The sequence below is a fragment of the Castor canadensis genome, chromosome 1, assembly GCF_047511655.1.
Source record: "Castor canadensis chromosome 1, mCasCan1.hap1v2, whole genome shotgun sequence".
Classification (NCBI taxonomy): Eukaryota; Metazoa; Chordata; class Mammalia; order Rodentia; family Castoridae; genus Castor; species Castor canadensis.
This window is the reverse complement of record NC_133386.1, coordinates 113517864-113537964: the sequence shown is the minus strand read 5'-3', so window position 1 is coordinate 113537964 and position 20101 is coordinate 113517864. Positions and strand designations below refer to the sequence as shown.

The 20101-nt window shown below is 37.2% G+C and overlaps 1 protein-coding gene across 1 annotated transcript; it reads left to right on the top strand.

Moving 5' to 3' along the window:
• Positions 1-217: 217 nt before the first annotated feature.
• Positions 218-19745, top strand: LOC141415602 (ester hydrolase C11orf54 homolog). Its single transcript, XM_074052604.1, has 7 exons — positions 218-1140; positions 1618-1749; positions 2101-2253; positions 4150-4392; positions 5390-5397; positions 17264-17380; positions 18465-19745. Exons 3-7 carry the CDS (start codon positions 2199-2201, stop codon positions 18636-18638), a joined length of 597 nt encoding a protein of 198 aa, XP_073908705.1. The 5' UTR covers positions 218-1140; positions 1618-1749; positions 2101-2198; the 3' UTR covers positions 18639-19745.
• The last annotated feature ends 356 nt before the right edge of the window (positions 19746-20101 follow it).

The window sequence follows — 20101 nt, the reverse complement described above, 5'->3', positions numbered from 1 at the left end:
TTGCTAGGCAGTGCTCTACCACTTGAGTCACTCCAGCAGCTTTATAGGAATTATTTGTAATATGTCAATCTGAAAGTATTTCAAAAGAAAATGAAAATGTCTTACTCTTAAAAACAATTTTAAATTATTCAACTCAAAAATGTATTTAAGGTAATTGAAGTATGATTATATAGCACTTGGGGTCCATAATCAATAATTATTTATATTTAATTTGGAAGACAGATTATTATTTGTTTGTTTTTTGGTGGTTCTGAGGTTTGAACTCAGGGTCTTGCAATTGCTAGGCAGATACTCTACCACTTGAACCACGCCCCCAGAGTTTTGTTTTAATTATTTTTCAGATAGGGTCTAGGGATTTTGCCTAGGGCTAGCCTTGGACCAGCAGTCCTCCTGCCCGTGTTTCTTTACAGGTCTGTGCCACCATGCCCATGTTGTTTATTGAGAGGCGGTCTCACTAACTTTTTCCTTGGGTTAGCCTCAAACTGCAATAGTCCTGATCTTTGCCTCCTGAGTAGATTAGATTATAGGAATGCACTATGCCCACCTCAGTTTATGTATATTAAATAACAAAAGGACAATAAAAACTAGTGGTTGATAAAGTGCTAAAGTAAAGGTCACTTGTCTCAGCTTCCCTGGAGGCTAAGGAGGTAGAAGGATGCCTTGAGTCCAGGAGTTCCTGCTACCTGGGCAACATAGGGAGATCTGTCTCTTACCAAAACAAAACAAAAAAAAGTTAAATACCAACTCCTTAATGTATGCCATAGCAAATTTATGGATGATACATTGTTTGGAAATGTCATCAAAAGTAGAAATTCAGTTTCTAAGAACCTATGAGTCTGGAAGATTTTAAAAAAGTTTGCAAGACTATTTCAAGTGATTGTGAGGGACCACATTTGCTGAGGAAGCATGATAAAGCTGAGACTGCTCAGATTAGTGAGGTGTTCTACTAACAATTTTGGCTCATGTTCCAGCAGTGCTCTTAGAAACAAATGCCCTTAAGAGTGGTCTGTGCTCCTTGTTTCCTGTTGTGATTGGTCTGGGGTGAAATTCCTCCACCCACCTCTTTTTTTTTTTTTCTTTTCCCTGTTTCATTTTATTTATTTTACTGTGCTTATATACCTCATCACTTGAACACTTCAGGTAAGTCTTAATCTCTACATATGTATACCTATTTGCTATAATCTTTATGTATGTATACCTATTTACTATTTTAGTGTAAGATAACAAATTGGTTATATTATCAGAAAAATTGAATATTAAATCTGCTTGCCATGAAAGTATATTTATTTGTAACTTAAGGTAAAAATTTGAATTTCAGAAGCTAATTATGCCATAGGTTTACATTTTTATTGGTAACTTAAAATTTCTTTTGTAAAAATAATAGTTTAAGAAACTTAATTTTTAGTTTAAAAGTCAAATGTAGATAAGATACACAAATTATCTATTATAGAAATTCTTATATATCTGTTGTTTTATATATATATATATATATATATATAGCTATACATTTCATATATGTTAAAACATACATACTTTTGCTACAACCATTTAAACATTTATTCATAATCCTTAGTAAGTACTTTTTGCTTCATGACCCATTTTCCTGGGACGGTGAAGTGGCTCAAGTAGCAGAGTGCCTGCCTTGCAAGCATGAGGCCCTGAGTTCAAACTCCAGTACTGCCAAAAAAAAAAAAAAGACTGACTCATTTTCCTTAGGTCATCCATTAGAAACTTGCAGGTTCTATCAAGGTAAGTGACCAAAGAAATGAATCGTAAGTGCTTTCTTTTTTATTTCTCCTTTGGCATTTTCTCTTGTCAGTCTATTTTAAATATTAATCATTTAAAATAACAGTATTGGGCTAGAAGTATAGCTCAGTGGTAGAGTGTTTGCCTAGTGTTCATGAAACCCCGGGTTCTATCCCAGCACTACAAAAAGGAAAACAGTAGTATTAAGAGAGGTCACTTGTCCGTTGCTCATTTGGAATACTGAATGCTAGCATCTATGGTTTCCCTTGTTGTGTAACTAGACTGTGAGGATAGAAGAGTCTAAATGCCCTTTGCTCTCTTTGGGTAACTGAACTCTTAAATGCTCATTTCCAGAGCAGTGACTGATCAAGCTTGGTGCACTGTGAGCTTTTGTGATCATTTTCCAGCAATAGCTTTATTTGTACAATCTCACACCTGAAGAAGAAAGAAAAATGGCTTGTACTGAATTTTCTTTTCATATGCCAAGTCTAGAGGAGCTTGCTGAAGGTAAAAACAATACTAACTGCATTTCTAAGAAGTAGTACAAGAAAAAAATTAAAAGATTCTAACATATATATGTAGCCTACTACTTATCTTTACCTGTATTTTACTTATTGGAATGGTACTTTTGATACAGAGTTTTCCATTTCATTATGTGTTCTATACTGATTTTATTGAGAAAGTTCAATTTCTGGGGTTGTGTTTTAGGGGGATGGGAAAGGTCAAAATTCTGTCCCTCTAAAAAAACTAAACTCACCATTTATAGATTCTTGATGATACCAACTTTTACAATGAAAATGACTATAGTACTTTGAGGTTTAAGTAAGTATAATGCCCAAAGAGTTGCAGAATTTTGTGATAACTTTTTGCCAGTTACAATATTCTGCAGATACATAATCTCCTATTGTCTTTTAATCACGTTCCCAAGCATGCTTCTTTTTCCTGGTGTCCTGGAGTTTGAATGAACTCAGGGCTTAGAGCTTGCAGAGAGACATCCTCTAGTCCCCTCCTTCTGATTTGAGAGACAGCCAGTACTCTGCTTAGATTCCTCTCTGTGTGTTTTATGTATTTTACCTTATTAAACAATTTAAAGCAGCTTCCCGAGATCATTTAGAAGGAGGGGAGATGGATGAGAAAAGGAAAAATGGGGACATAAAATTAAGCCAGGAATACTACTAATCCAAAACTGCAAAGTCTGTTAGAATTCTGACATTTACCTGACAGCCTTTTAAGCTTTATGTAGAACTCTCCCTTATTTCTCAAGAGTGTATTTTCCCAGATAGTTAATCAGTTCTCTGTTCTCCTAATAAGAATGAAGTCAAGAAATATACTCATTTTTTTTTGCTTTGTTGTTGCTTTCCTCTTACAAGCTTCCTGTTTTGTTTCCTAATTGAGTAGTAGCTAGTAAATAATCCATCTTGCTAGTATTTTTTGACCTACCAGTCATTTGTTTTCCCTTGCAATACAGCTAGGGATCTTTTCCTTCAGTGTCTTTCTCTCTCTCTCTTCTTTCTCTCTCTCTCTCTCTGTCTCTGTCTCTGTCTCTCTCTCTCTCTTTTGTATGTGTGTGTGTAGTATTGTGATTTGAACTCAGGGCACTCTACAGCTTGAACCACACCTCCAGTCCATTTTGCTCTGGTTGTTTTGGAGATAGAGTCTTTCAAACTGTTTGCCTTGGCTGGTCTCGAACCGTGATTCTCTTGATCTCAGCCTCCCAAGTAGCTCCCAGGTGTGAGCCACCTATGCCCAACTTATGTCTGGTTACTTTAGTTCAGCATTTGTCTGTAACCTTCATTGAAGTTGTGGCATGTGATTCCTTACTTTTTAAAAAACTTAAATATTTACATTTCAATAGGTTTTTAGACTCCCTTCCCCCAAAGAAAGCCCTTACAGGTATCTTCAGTGGTTGGTAATCACCGTGGATAAAATATTTATGTGCTTTAGTATATCTTCTAATTATACCAAAGTCTAATTATATTCATTAATAAAACCATTTCTGGGGCTGTAGTCAGTGGTAGCGCATGTGCTGAAGCACATGACTAAGGCCTTAGGTTCCATCTCCAACACCATCGAAACAAAAAAAGAGCCCGGTGCCAGTGGCTCTGTAATCCTAGCTATTTAAGAACCAGAGATCAGGAGGATCTTGGTTCGAAGCCAGCTGAGGCCAATAGTTCTAGAGACTGTATCTCAAAAAAACCATCACAAAAAAAGGCTGTTGGAGTGACTCAAGGTATAGGCTCTGAGTTCAAACCCCAGTACCACACACACAAAAAATTTTTCCCCTTTTTTTATTACATAAATTTAGGCTAACAGTGTGACACATAGAAAATTTAAAGGAATTCTTGGTATATGGTGGCCACATTTTTACCTAATGTTAAATAATCATTTTTATGTCTTTATTAGTTATGCAGAAGGGGTTAAAAGATAACTTTGCTGATGTGCAGGTCTCTGTAGTTGATTGCCCTGATTTGACTAAAGAACCATTTACCTTTCCTGTAAAAGGTAAGCAGGTTTTTGTTTCTTGTTTGTTGTGTTTTTACATGCTTTTGGTTTTCAATCATAATCTTTTTCTAAAGCCAGTGTTATTTTTATCTATAAAAAACCCTATATTGTTACAACTTTTAAGCTATATTTTGACTAATTTCTGTGCTTATTGCTTTTAGATGTTGGAAATTTCATTTTATACCCATGTGGGAAAAGATTGTGTTTTATGTACTTTCAAAACCTTCACTGGCTGCATAATAGATACTTAATGGGCTACAGTCTTAATACCACATGAAAGTTTTGTTTTTAATTGTTCAAGTGACTTTTATAGAAACTAACTTTACTTTTTAGTTTTATTATTTATTCAGTACTGGCTATATTTGATTCATCTATTAAATACTTCTAACCCTTTAACAAATTTGCCACGTTACCATCCACTGTTTGAAGTGAGAAGGGAAGGAAAATAACATTGGTTGAGTAAAATAGTCAGTGTTGTAGATAACTATATTTGATGGCTTAGTTTTTACAGTGATACTGCAAGGTAAAATACTAACTCCATTTTATAGATGAGAGCTGTGAGGGCTGAGAAGACTCAATGTGAATCATAGGATTTAATGCAGGTCTATCTGTTTCAGAAGTCTAATCTTCTCCCATTACCTTACTATGATGAGTTTGGAGGTAAACGCATTTTTCTCTTATTATGAAATGGACATATTTTATTTAAAGGTTATTTGCCATAGAATTCCTGGAGCCTAGTTCTGTTCTGACACATACAAATTTCATTACCCGGAATAAGCCGCTTAATGTAGCTTACCTCAGATAGATTAAAATTAGGGGATTTCAGATGACTGTCCTTCTTGGGTGTTTGCAGCTTAAACATTCTGTAATTACATGTTTGCATTCTAGAAAGTTTGTGTATCTGATAGCAATTTCTTTTAGCACCTTGAAATTATTTGGAATAGTATTGTTTTCTTCAGCTTCTTCTTACTTTGTATAATCTCTCCAGGTTTTTCCATCTATCTTGTGGTTTCAGTCATTACCTGGAGAAAATCATTTTTAAATCATATGTGTAATAGATCTCTTTTTCTTAGTTATAACTCAGTATTTCTGGCTGCCTGTAGGATATCTCACCTGTAATTTCCTCTTCTTATCTCCGCAGTCACCATGGTTAGCTATTATTTCTCTGCACCGCTAAAAGAATTCCGTTTCTCTACACTTCAGCATCACTGTCACTTAATGAAAGTCTTGTCTATGCATTTCTGCTGATTCCATGGAAAACATTTTCTAAATCCCCAGTTACAAAAGGGACCTATAGAATTCCAAGATGGCGGCTAGAGGTAGGAAGCAGAAAGCGAGCCTCCTATAGTGAAATCTTGGAGAGACGCTGGAGACACACTTTGCAGGCATAATCACCGAGAAAAGGCATAACTTTGACCCCTCCACACCTCCAGCCGGCGCAGAGAATCTCCACTTCACGTTAAACGGAGAACCGAGGACGGCCCCCGGTGGCCGGCGCCCATACGGCTTGGGAAGACGCGGACCAGGTGAGCTTCGCGGTACCGCGGTTCCCCCACAGACAAGCCTGGGCCAGAGCAGCATAGCCCCCTGGACAGACTGACCTCCACCCGGGAAAAAAAGAGAAACTGAGTACTAAGCAATAAGAACAGTTAAGACACGCTGGAAAGAGGGTGGGGCGCCCTGAGCGCTGAAGATTAGGGGAAGGGAACCCTTCCCGGGACTGTAAATAAACGAGCCGGGCGGGCCGGAGAGCCTCTGGCGGGAGCGGGGTGCGCGCCCAGCAACCAGGAGCAGGGAAGCTTGTGAGAGGAGGGAAGACCCACTTCCCACGTGAACTGTAAATAAACACGCAGGCCTGACAACGCGGGGCAGTGTCCCTTTCACAGTGCTTGGAAAGGGAAAAGCCTGTAGCAGAGGCCCCCCTCCCCCGCACAGGAGAACTCTGAGCAAACAAAGCCTGTGGGACCAGGTGAGTGCTAGCTCACCCCAGAGATCTGCATAAATAACGCCGCCAGCTACAGGCTGAGAGCAGCAGGCAGGCAAGCCACAGTTGCAGATACCACTCTCAGAACTGCCTCCAGACGCTTTTTTTTCTTTTTCTCCCTACCTTTGATGAGAGAACAACCGAATTACACCTGCAAGCCGAAAAACTTACTGAAACTGTATTGCATTTGAACTGGGGACACTTGGTGGGACTTTTTTTTTTTTTTTTTTATCTTCTGTGTGTGTGTGAGTGTAGTTTTGTTCTACTTTATGCATCCCCTTTGATGAGACAACTACAGAACAACATCTGAGGCACCAACTCCAGGACTGGAGATTGAGACAGACATCCAAATTATTAAGACTGAAATTGCATTGTATATAAACTTGGAAGTTTTTTGGTTTTTTTTTTTTTTTTTAATTTTCTATTTTCCATTTTATTTTAATTCATTTTTATAAATAGATATTACTTTCATATACTTATTTTTAATTTTTTTTATCTTTGATTTTCAATCCTCTCTCTGTCACTCTATTGTCTGTTCAGTTTACTGTCGATTAGTACACTAACACTCCCTGTTTATACCTTTGAAACTCTCTTGTCTGATACCTTGTTCTGCTTTCTCCCTCTTGTCTGTATATTTGTTTTCCCCTTTTCTTTAACTTCTTGCTTTCCATCTCAGCTCACTCTTCCATTCTCAATATTACCATTGTTATTATTACAAGCTAGAAAATACTTAATTACACACAGTACAGGGACAGTAACAACACCAAGGACAATGACAGGAAGACAGAAAAAACAAGGAAACCAGTTTCCCCACAGCAAAAAATTAGTACAGGAACCAGAGGGGAATGAAGAGAACAGAAACTCAGAGCCAGACTCCAACAAAATGAAGATAAACTATGCCAAAGGACCCAATGAAGCCTACAAGAATAATTTAAAAGAAGACATACTACAAGTACTCAATGAGAATTTTATAGAGATGATACTGGATAGGGTCAACCAAAATGTACAGGAGACACTCAAGAAATTCCAAGACAATAAAAATAGAGAATTTGAAAAAGCAAAAGAAGAAATAAAGGAAACCATAGAAGCACTGTATAAACACCAAAGTGAAAGAGAGAACACAATGAATAAATGGATAAATGAACTCAGGACAAAAATAGACAACAATAAAGAAGAAAACAGCCAGGATATGGAAAACCTCAGAAAAAAGAACGAAACAGAACTGCAAAACAAAACGGAAGGCCAATCCAGCAGAATAGAACAAACAGAAGACAGAATCTCAGAACTTGAAGATGAAATGGTAATTAAAGGAAAAACTGAAGAACTATTAATTAAACAACTCAAGACCTGTGAAAAGAAAATGCAAGAACTCACTGACTCCATCAAAAGACCAAACTTGAGAATCATGGGCATCGAAGAAGGAGAAGAGGTGCAAGCGAAGGGAATGCGTAATATATTCAACAAAATAATAACGGAAAATTTCCCAAATCTAGAGAAAGATATTCCCATACAAATGCAAGAGGCCTCCAGGACACCAAACAGACCAGATCAAAATAGAACTACTCCACGACATATCATCATTAAAACAACAAGTTCAGAAACTAAGGAAAGAATATTGAAGGCTGCAAGAGAGAAAAAACAAGTAACATACAAAGGTAAACCCATCAAAATCACAGCAGACTTCTCAACAGAAACATTAAAAGCAAGAAGAGCGTGGGGTGAGATCTTCCGGGCACTGAATGAAAATAACTTCAACCCCAGGATACTCTACCCAGCAAAGCTATCATTCAAAATAGATGGAGCAATAAAAGTCTTCCATGATAAGCAGAAACTAAAACAATATGTGACCACAAAGCCACCATTACAAAAGATTCTGCAAGGGATCCTGCACACAGAAAGTGACACCCAACTTAACCATGAAAAGGCAGGCAGCACCAAACCACAGGATAAGAAAAAGCAAGACAGTAGAGAGTAACATCAAGTTAGGTACACACAATCAAACCTTCAAACAACTAAGATAACTAAATGGCAGGAATCACCACATACCTATCAGTACTAACACTTAATGTTAATGGACTTAATGCACCCACCAAAAGACACCGTTTGACAAAATGGATTAAAAAAGAAGATCCAACAATTTGTTGCTTACAGGAGACTCATCTCACCGACAGAAATAAGCATATGCTTAGGATGAAAGGCTGGAAGAAGATTTACCAAGCCAATGGCCCCCGAAAACAAGCAGGAGTAGCAATACTTATCTCTGACAAAGTAGACTTCAAACCTACATTGATCAAACGAGATAAAGAAGGACATTCCATACTAATAAAAGGGGAAATAGACCAAAAGGAAATAATAATCATCAATCTGTACGCACCCAATGTCAACGCACCCAATTTCATCAAACATACCCTGAAAGACCTAAAAGCATATATAAATGCCAACACAGTGGTTGTGGGAGACTTTAACACTCCATTATCATCAATAGATAGGTCATCCAAACAAAAACTCAATAAAGAAATCCAAGATCTAAAATATGCAATAGATCAAGTGGACCTAGTAGATGTCTACAGAACATTTCATCCAACCTCTACACAATATACATTCTTCTCAGCAGCCCATGGAACCTTCTCCAAAATAGATCATATCCTAGGGCACAAAGCAAGTCTCAGCAAATATAAGAAAATAGAAATAATACCATGCATACTATCTGACCACAATGCAGTAAAAGTAGAACTCAACAACAAAAGTAAAGACAAAAAACATGCAAACAGCTGGAAACTAAATAACTCATTACTTAATGAAGAATGGATCATCGATGCAATAAAAGAGGAAATTAAAATGTTCCTGGAAGTCAATGAAAATGAAAACACAACCTACCGGAACCTATGGGACACAGCTAAGGCAGTCTGGAGAGGAAAGTTTATAGCCATGAGTGCATATATTAAAAAGATTGAAAGATCCCAAATCAATGACCTAATGATACATCTCAAACTCCTAGAAAAACAAGAACAAGCAAATCCCAAAACAAATAGAAGGAGAGAAATAATAAAAATAAGAGCTGAAATCAACAAAATAGAAACCAAAAAAACCATACAAAGAATTAATGAAACAAAAAGTTGGTTCTTTGAAAAAATAAACAAGATCGATAGACCCCTGGCAAACCTGACTAAAATGAGGAGAGAAAAAACCCAAATTAGTAGAATCAGGAATGCAAAAGGGGAGATAACAACAAACACCATGGAAGTCCAGGAAATCATCAGAGACTACTTTGAGAACCTATATTCAAATAAATTTGAAAATCTAAAAGAAATGGACAGATTTCTAGATACATATGATCATCCAAAACTGAACCAAGAGGAAATTAATCACCTGAATAGACCTATAACACAAAATGAAATTGAAGCAGCAATCAAGAGTCTCCCCAAAAAGAAAAGTCCAGGACCTGATGGATTCTCTGCTGAATTCTATCAGACCTTTAAAGAAGAACTGATACCAACCCTCCTTAAACTGTTCCATGAAATAGAAAGGGAAGGAAAACTGCCAAACACATTTTATGAAGCCAGTATTACACTTATCCCAAAACCAGGCAAAGACACCTCCAAAAAGGAGAACTATAGGCCAATCTCCTTAATGAACATTGATGCAAAAATCCTCAACAAAATAATGGCAAATCGAATTCAGCAACACATCAAAAAGATTATTCACCACGACCAGGTAGGCTTCATCCCAGGGATGCAGGGGTGGTTCAACATACGACAATCAATAAACGTAATAAACCACATTAACAGAAGCAAAGACAAAAACCACTTGATCATCTCAATAGATGCAGAAAAAGCCTTTGATAAGATCCAACATCATTTCATGATAAAAGCTCTAAGAAAACTAGGAATAGAAGGAAAGTTCCTCAACATTATAAAAGCTATATATGACAAACCTACAGCCAGCATTATACTTAACGGAGAAAAATTAAAACCATTCCCTCTAAAATCAGGAACCAGACAAGGATGCCCACTATCTCCACTCCTATTCAACATAGTACTGGAATTCCTAGCCAGAGCAATTAGGCAAGAAGAAGGAATAAAAAAGAATACAAATAGGTAAAGAAATTGTCAAAATATCCCTATTTGCAGACGACATGATCCTATACCTTAAAGACCCAAAAAACTCTACTCAGAAGCTTCTAGACATCATCAATAGCTATAGCAAAGTAGCAGGATATAAAATCAACATAGAAAAATCATTAGCATTTCTATACACTAACAATGAGCAAACGGAAAAAGAATGTATGAAAACAATTCCATTTACAATAGCCTCAAAAAAATCAAATACCTAGGTGTAAACCTAACAAAAGATGTGAAAGACCTCTACAAGGAAAACTATACACTTCTGAAGAAAGAGATTGAGGAAGACTATAGAAAGTGGAGAGATCTCCCATGCTCATGGATTGGTAGAATCAACATAGTAAAAATGTCTATACTCCCAAAAGTAATCTACATGTTTAATGCAATTCCCATCAAAATTCCAATGACATTCATCAAAGAGATTGAAAAATCTACTGTTAAATTTATATGGAAAAACAAGAGGCCACGAATAGCCAAGGCAATACTCAGTCAAAAGAACAATGCAGGAGGTATTACAATACCTGACTTCAAACTATATTACAAAGCAATAACAATAAAAACAGCATGGTACTGGCACAAAAACAGACATGAAGACCAGTGGAACAGAATAGAGGATCCAGATATGAAGCCACACAACTATGAGCAACTTATCTTTGACAAAGGAGCTAAAAATATACGATGGAGAAATAGCAGCCTCTTCAACAAAAACTGCTGGGAAAACTGGTTAGCAGTCTGCAAAAAACTGAAACTAGATCCATGTATATCACCCTATACCAAGATTAACTCAAAATGGATCAAGGATCTTAATATCAGACCCCAAACTCTTAAGTTGATACAAGAAAGAGTAGGAAATACTCTGGAGTTAGTAGGTATAGGTAAGAACTTTCTCAATGAAACCCCAGCAGCACAGCAACTAAGAGATAGCATAGATAAATGGGACCTCATAAAACTAAAAAGCTTCTGTTCATCAAAAGAAATGGTCTCTAAACTGAAGAGAACACCCACAGAGTGGGAGAAAATATTTGCCAATTATACATCAGACAAAGGACTGATAACCAGAATATACAGGGAACTTAAAAAACTAAATTCTCCCAAAACTAATGAACCAATAAAGAAATGGGCATGTGAACTAAACAGAACTTTCTCAAAAGAAGAAATTCAAATGGCCAGAAAACACATGAAAAAATGCTCACCATCTCTAGCAATAAAGGAAATGCAAATTAAAACCACACTAAGATTCCACCTCACCCCTGTTAGAATAGCCATCATCAGCAACACCACCAACAACAGGTGTTGGCGAGGATGCGGGGAAAAAGGAACCCTCTTACACTGTTGGTGGGAATGTAGACTAGTACAACCACTCTGGAAAAAAATTTGGAGGCTACTTAAAAAGCTGGACATCGATCTACCATTTGATCCAGCAATACCACTCTTGGGGATATACCCAAAAGACTGTTACTCCAGAGGCACCTGCACATCCATGTTTATTGCGGCACTATTCACAATAGCCAAGTTATGGAAACAGCCAAGATGCCCCAGCACTGACGAATGGATTAAGAAAATGTGGTATCTATACACGATGGAATTTTATGCAGCCATGAAGAAGAACGAAATGTTATCATTCGCTGGTAAATGGATGGAATTGGAGAACATCATTCTGAGTGAGGTTAGCCTGGCTCAAAAAACCAAAAATCGTATGTTCTCCCTCATATGTGGACATTAGATCAAGGGCAAACACAACAAGGGGATTGGACTATGAGCACATGATAAAAGCGAGAGCACACAAGGGAGGGGTGAGGATAGGTAAGACACCTAAAAAACTAGCTAGCATTTGTTGCCCTTAATGCAGAGAAACTAAAGCAGATACCTTAAAGCAACTGAGGCCAATAGGAAAAGGGGACCAGGTACTAGAGAAAAGGTTAGATCAAAAAGAATTAACCTAGAAGGTAACACCCACGCACAGGAAATCAATGTGAGTCAATGCCCTGTATAGCTATCCTTATCTCAACCAGCAAAACCCCTTGTTCCTTCCTATTATTGCTTATACTCTCTCTACAACAAAATTAGAGATAAGGGCAAAATAGTTTCTGCTGGGTATTGAGGGGGGGAGCGGGAGGGGGTGGAGTGGGTGGTAAGGGAGGGGGTGGGGGCAGGGGGGAGAAATAAACCAAGCCTTGTATGCACATATGAATAATAAAAGAAAAATGAAAAACAAAATAAAATTTAAATGACAAACCATACTGTCAGTCAAATTGTGAGGTTAGAGTTCTTTTTCATGTTAACATATTAGAAGTTTTCTTTCTGATGTACTTTTTTGTCTTGTTTTTGGAGTTTTGTTGTTTTTGATGGTACTGGGGTTTGAACTCAGGGCCTCACACTTGCTAGGCAGCAGGCACTCTCTTACTTGAGCAACTCGACCAGCCTATTTTGTGCTTGGTTTTTTCAAGATAGGGTCTCTCAGACTATTTGCCCAGGCTGCCTTTAAACTGTGATCCTCCTGATCTCTACCTCCTGAGTAGCTAAGATTATAAGCATGAGCCAGTGGTGCACAGCTTTTTTTTTTTGTTTTTGCAGTGCTTCAGATTGAACCAAGGGCCTCATGCCTATTATTGAGCTATACCCTTCTACTTTTAGTTTTTTGAGGGAGGAGGTGGTACTGGGGTTTGAACTCAGGGCTTTATGCTTGCTAGGCAAGTGCTACACTGCTTGAGCCTTGCCTCCAGCTCTTTATGGTGTGATTGTTTTGGAGACAGGGTCTCAACTTTTTGCCCAGGTATGCCTGGGATGACAGGCATACACCACCACACCCAGCTTTTCCCACTGAGATGGGTTCTTGCAAACTTGTTTGCGCAAGCTGGCCTGGCACGTACTACCAGGCCCATCTTTTTTCTGTTGAGATGGAGCCTTGCAGACTTTTTTTTGCTCAGACTGGCCTGGAACCACAATTCTCCCAATTTCAGCCTCCTGAAGATGATAGTGCACACCACTGTGGCCAGCTGTTGGTTTGGATGGAGGTCTTGTGAACTATTTGTTGTGACTGGCCTCGAAACTTGCACCTCCTGATCTCAGCCTTCCAAGTATTTAGGATTGTACAGGCATGAGGCACTAGCACTCAGCTCTGTTTTTAATTTTTTGAGGGCACACCATATCATCTTCCATAGTGGCTGTACATTTTACATTCCTGTCAGCAGTGCACAAAGATTTCTGTTCTATCCATCCTAGCCGGTACTTATTTTTTGTTTGTTTGCTTTGTTTTTATAATTACAGTCTTACTGGATTCTCATTGTGATTTTAATTTGCATTTCCCTAATGATTAGTAAAGGTGCTGAACATCTTTTCACATGCTTTTTTTTTACTAAATTTTTTAACATAACATAAATATTGTACATATTTCTAGAATGCATATTTCTGAATTTCCATACATGTATGCATTGTGTATTGTCCAAATCAGGTTAAAAGTATCTGCTCAGACATTATTCATTTACACTGAAAACATTTAAATTCCTTTTTTCTATCTATACACAGCACATTATCATTATTTGCACTTATCCTACTGTGTAATATTACACCAGAACTTACTCCTATCTAACTGTAACTTGGTAACCATTGATCACATTTCCCCATCCGTCCTTCACCCACAATTCTCACCCTTTGCTATTTACTTTCACCTTCTGAGATCAACTTCCTTATATCCCACATGAGTGGAATCACGTGATACATATCTTTTTGTTCCTGGCTCATTTCACTTAAAATAATTATCTCCAAATCCACCTATGTTGTCACAGATGACAGGACCTCATTCATTTTTTGGATGAATAATATTCCATGGTATGTATGTATATCTGTATGTTGGTATAACATACACACACATATATATATGTATATGTATATACATATATATACACACACATTTTGGTGTAATGTACATATATACATTTTGTTTTGGTTTTTGTTTTTTGGGTTTTTTTTTTGCAGTACTGCAGTTTGAACTTAGGGCCAACACCTTGATCCACTCCACCAGCCCTTTTTTGTGATGGGTTTTTTTCAAGATAGAGTCTCACGACTATCCTGGTTTCAAACCGCAGTACTCCTGATCTCTGCCTCCTGAGTAGGTAGGATTGCAGGTGTGAGCCACTGCACCTGGCTTTTTTTTTTTTTAAAGACAACATCTCACTGTATAGCCTAGGCTGGCCTTGACTTATGATCTTCCTGCCTTAGCTTCCCAAGTGCTAGGATTATAGTCAGCCACTTCTATTTCAGTTTCATTATTTCATGGACACTTAAGTGATAGTGTCCTTTGATGAAAAGTTTGTGATTTTTTTTTTTTTGCAGTAGTGGAGTTTGAATTCAGGACCCCAGTTTTTGGGATTAAACCAATTCTTGGGATTAAACCCAAGGTCTCACATGTGCTAGGCAAACACTCAACCCCTGATCTATATCTGCAGCCCCAGAACCTCACACTTGCTAGGCAGATGCTCTATCACTTAAGCCATGTTCCTAGCCTAAAAATTTATAATTTTTCCATGTTCCTATATATCTGTTTTGTTGTTGCTCCCTGTGCTTTTGTTGTCATAGCCAAGAAATCATGACCAAACCAAGTGCCCTGAAACTTTTCCCATGTGTTTTGTTTGTTTTTTGTTTTTTCGGTACTGAGATTGAACTCAGGGTCTATGTCTTGAGCCACTCCACCAGCTCAAGTATTTGAGTATTTTTGAGATAGGGTCTCATGAACTATTTGCTCCAGCTGGCTTTGAACATTGATGCTCCTGATCTCTGCCTCCTGAGTAGCTAGGATTACAGGTGTGAGCCACCGGTGCCCAGCTATTTTTTGATGTTGTTGTTTGTTTTGTTTTGTTTCTATAAATTTTAGCTAGCATATTTAGGCCTTTGATCCATTTTAAACTAATTTTTATGTATTGTATAAAGTAAGAATTCACCTTTATCCTTTTTAAAGAATACCCAATTTTCCCAACACCACCATTTGTTGAAAAGACTGTCCTTTTCCCATTGAGTGGTGTTAATACTCTTATTGAAAATTACTTGATCCTATATGCAAGGGTTTATTTCTGACCTCTCTATTCTCTTCTGTTGGTCTGAATGTCTGTCTTTATGCTAGTAGTACACTGTTTTGATTACTATAGCTTTTTAGTTGGTTTTGAAGTCAGGAAGGATGAGACTCTGTGTGTGTGTGTGTGTGTGTGTGTGTGTGTGTGTGTGTGTTAGTTACTGGGGATTTAACCCAGGGCTTTACACATGTCAGGCAAACACTTCTTCCTCTTGAGTCCCACACTAAGACCTCTAGCTTTTTTACAAGGTTGTTTTGAAAATTTCAAGGTCTCCTGATATTCTATGTGAATTTTATGATGGATTTTCCTATTTCTGCAACAAAGTCATTAAGATTTCAGTAGAGCTGGGGGCTGGTGGCTCATACCTATAATCCTAGCTACTTGGGAGGCAGAGAATCAATAGGATCACTGTTTGAGGCCAGCCCAGCCAAATAGTTCACAAGACCCTATCTCAAAAATACCCAACACAAAAAAGGGCTGGTGGGGTGGCTCAGGTGGTACAGCACCTGCTTAACAAGAATGACCCCTGAGTTCAAATCCCATTATTGCCAAAAAAAAAATTTTTTTTTCAATATAGATTACATTGAGTGTTTTCTGTCAGTTATTGAACCCAGGGCCTTAGAATGCTAGGCAAGCACTTTACCACTAATACCACTGAGCTATAGCCCCCTATTCCGTGATGAGATGATTTTTTTTTTGTGGTACTAATGATAGAACTCAAGGCCTTCCACATGTAGGCAAGCACTCTACCCTTGAGATACTCAGCCCAGCATTGAGTTTTTATTCCTTCCTTCCTTCATTCCTTCCTTCTTCCTGTTTATTTATTTGGCAGTACTGGGACTTGAACTCGACCTCTTGCTTGCAAGGCAGGAGCTCCACCACCTGAATCACACCCTTAGCCCTTTTTCCTTTGGTTATTTTTAAATAGAATCTTAACATTTGTTCCTAGATGGACCTGGACAGTAATCCTCCCATGTACACTTCCCAGGTAGCTGGAAGGACAGACATGTATCACCACACCTAGCTTTTTAATTGGCTGAGGTGGGGCTTTCACTAACTTTTGCCCAGGCTGGCCTCCAACTGTGTTGCTCCTGATCTCTACCTCCCTAATAGCTGAGATTATAGACATGAGCCACTGTGCCTAATCCAGCACTGAATCTTTATAGATTGCTTTGGGTATTATTGATGTGTTAATATTAAGACATTCAGTCCCTAAAATCAGAATGTCTTTCCCCATAAGAATCTTCTTTAATTTCTTTCAGCAGTGTTTTATAGTTTTCTGTGTGTAAGTCTTTTACCTCCTTGGTCAAGTTTATTCCAAAGTCTTTTATTACAGTTCTTGATGTTTCTACTTAATTTTAGTGCCTTGCTTTTCCCATTCCACCCCATCATTCCTGGTATCAGTAATGAAGTTTAAGATGGAAGAGCTGGAAATGTAGCTTAGTGGTAGATAGTGCCTAGTATGTGTAAGTTCTTGGATTCGATCTCCAGTTCCCCAGATTAAAAAAAAAACTTTTTTAAAGATTAGGATGGGCACATACACGTAGAAAAACTGAGAGGCCATGAAAAAAAAATAGGGGCTAGGAAGAAAGGGAGGGAGGGAGGGAGGAAGGGAAAGGAAAATAGTAATTGACTCATTTCTTCATTTATTTATTTCTAACTTTTAGTTTGTACTAATTGATTGGTTATCCTTTTGAAAACTAGGATATATAATTGATGCCAAAAACAGTCAGTAGAGTATACAACAGAGCTTAAAATTTATAACACTCAAATCATACCTTTAAAAACTCTCAATTTTCAATAACATTCAGTGTGTTTACCTGTTTAATGATCTTGCATTGTAGCCTGCAGAATTTTCTTCCTGCCCATTGACCTCTGATGAACAGGTGAATAAATGGTTGAATTTTTATGAGATGAAGGCTCCTTTGGTTTGTCTACCAGTTTTTGTCTCCAGAGACCCGGTATGTCTTTGCTGTCTTTTATATTACAATGTACTACAATGATAATGCTTCATTTTTCGAATATTCTTTTAGAATTAGGTACTTTTTTGTTTCTAATGTTTAAGACCTAAGTCTTTAGAATTTTCTTCAAAGCGAAAGGACTATGTGGCTTTCTACCCTATGAGTTTGGAAGATCAGATTTTTGCTTTGAGGAGGTAAAATAGGCATTTAAAAATAATACCTAAATTCATGCTATTAAATAGTAGAAACACAAGTTGGATTCATATCTCTTATTTGGTGTTCACTTTCTAATTCTACACACTAAAAAAATTAATATAGACCAATTCAAAGTAAATATCTACCAAAATACTGATTGGTCAGACCCTTTGATCCCAGTGACGCAATAGCTAGGATTTTATCTTTAGATGTATGTGTAACTATATAAAATCGTAGTTAAAGGATTATTAATGACAACATTGTTGTAATGCCAGAAGAGTTGGAAATAATGTAAATATCAGTTGAGAACTTATGTACATATAATGAAATACTACGTATATAAAAGAATGTGGAAGCTCTCTTATTACCTGATAAACAAAGGTCTTATTAGGTGAAAAGGAGCGGCATGTAGAACCATGTGTACAGAGTGTACAGTTGGAGTTAAAAAAAGTGGAAGTAAATATTTCTGTAAGGATATACAAGAAGGAGAGGGGAACATTTTACTGAATATAACCTTTTATATCCTTTAATTTTAGAGTCATGTGACTATAATTGCCTATATTTAAAAAGTGGGGGCTGGAGATGAATCTCAGTGGTAGAGTGCTTGTCTAGCATGTATGAAGTCCTAGGTTTTAGCACTGCAAAAAAAAAAATTTTCGGGAGGGGATGGTACATGACTGTAATCCTAGCCCTCAGGAAAAAGAGACAGGAAGATAGGAAGTTTGAGGCCATGCTGGGCTACATTGAGACCGTTTTAAAAAACAACAAAAAAAAGCATAATTTAAAAAAACTTTGTAACAAAAATAAAAAATTTCTCCTTCCCCCTTCAACAGATTCTAATAAAGGTAATTTGAGTGTTTACTAACAAACTACTTGTATGTTGTCCTAGGGGTTTGATTTGCGGCTGGAACACACCCACTTTTTTAGTCGTCATGGAGAAGGTGGACACTACCACTATGACACTACTCCAGATACAGTGGAATATCTCGGATACTTCACTCCCGCCCAGTTTCTCTATCGCATTGATCAACCGAAAGAGACCCATTCATTTGGGAGAGATTAAATCAGCCAATGTGTGCTTAAAAAAGAAATGATTAACTAAGGTTAATTAACTAACTCAATGCTTGGTATTAATACAAAATCCAATAGAAGTTATCTCAGTACTGAAATCCTATTTTATTGTGATTTAAAATGAAGGATTATGGTAATATTGTAGATTATTTCACAGTCTCTCTGAAAGAGATTATTGGGAACAAAATTTATAATTGAGATGTTCATTTTCTTTTTTTATATACTCACATTTATTAAACCAACTTCATTTTTTTCTTCTGTAATATCAGTCTATTTTATAAACGTAATGTTTATACCTTAAATATAAACATGAACAGGAATAATGTAATTATTCCTACTACCTAATAATAACTTACATTTGAGTAGCATTATTAAAATTTTCAAATTAGTCCCACAACAGCTAAGTGGATTATTTCCAGGTTTTAGAAAAGTCTTTGTTTTTAAATCTTTATGTTCATTGAATCGTTGTACTGAATTTTAAAAATCCGTTCTAGAAATGAGCATAGTTTTTTCATTGAACAGGGTAGGCAGGAGGAGGCCTTCACCCTTTCTGTGAAGTTAAACCATACTCAGAGTTTGTAATTTGCCTTTCACAAGCATTAGCAATGAGTTGGTTAGCCATGATTCTTCCCTTGTTTGGTTGCCAGTCAGAAGCAGTTTGTACCTTATTGGTTATTTGCAGGAAGAGAAAGAAAAAGAAACAGTATCAAAATACAATGTTGGTAGGAGCATATTTTATTTTCAGGCTCTTGCTGAAGTTGACCACTGTCCATATGAAATAAAAAATGACCCTCTTGGCTGGAGGTGTGGCTCAAATGATAGACTGCCTGCTGCACAACTGCAAAGCCCTGAGTTCAAACCTCATCCTGCCCCCAGAAAAAAAAATGAAAATGACACTCTTCTACTCCTTATAATGGTTGAAATTTACCTTGATGTTCTATAATAATCATTAGCCAGAAGTCAATTCTCCAATCTTGCTATAGCATCAACAAGGTGCAAATTTAGGACTTTTTAATACTAAGCAAATCTTCAAATAATGAACTTTGATTATTTACTTTGGGTGTTAGCTATAACATGTCTTGATAGTATAAATTGCCAAGTACTATTTTATTTATTTATTTATTTATTTTTATTGTTTTATTATTCATAGTGCATGCAAGGCTTGGGTCATTTCTCTCCCCGCCAAGTATTATTTTAAAATAAGCACTATTTTGAAAGGAAAAGAAAGAAAGAAAAAGTTGATGTATCTCACCTCCAGGCAAAAACAGCACTAGTATTATTTTATTTAGCAAATAGGTCAGTACACTAACTCTGTCCTCTCGAGTGTGAACTTCACGGTAGCAAGGTGTTTATTTACCACTTTAGCAGTAGTACCACTAACAGTGCCTGGCCAAAATAGGCACTCACTACATTTATTGAATGAGTGAATGAGTAGATGATTATGCCAGACACTTC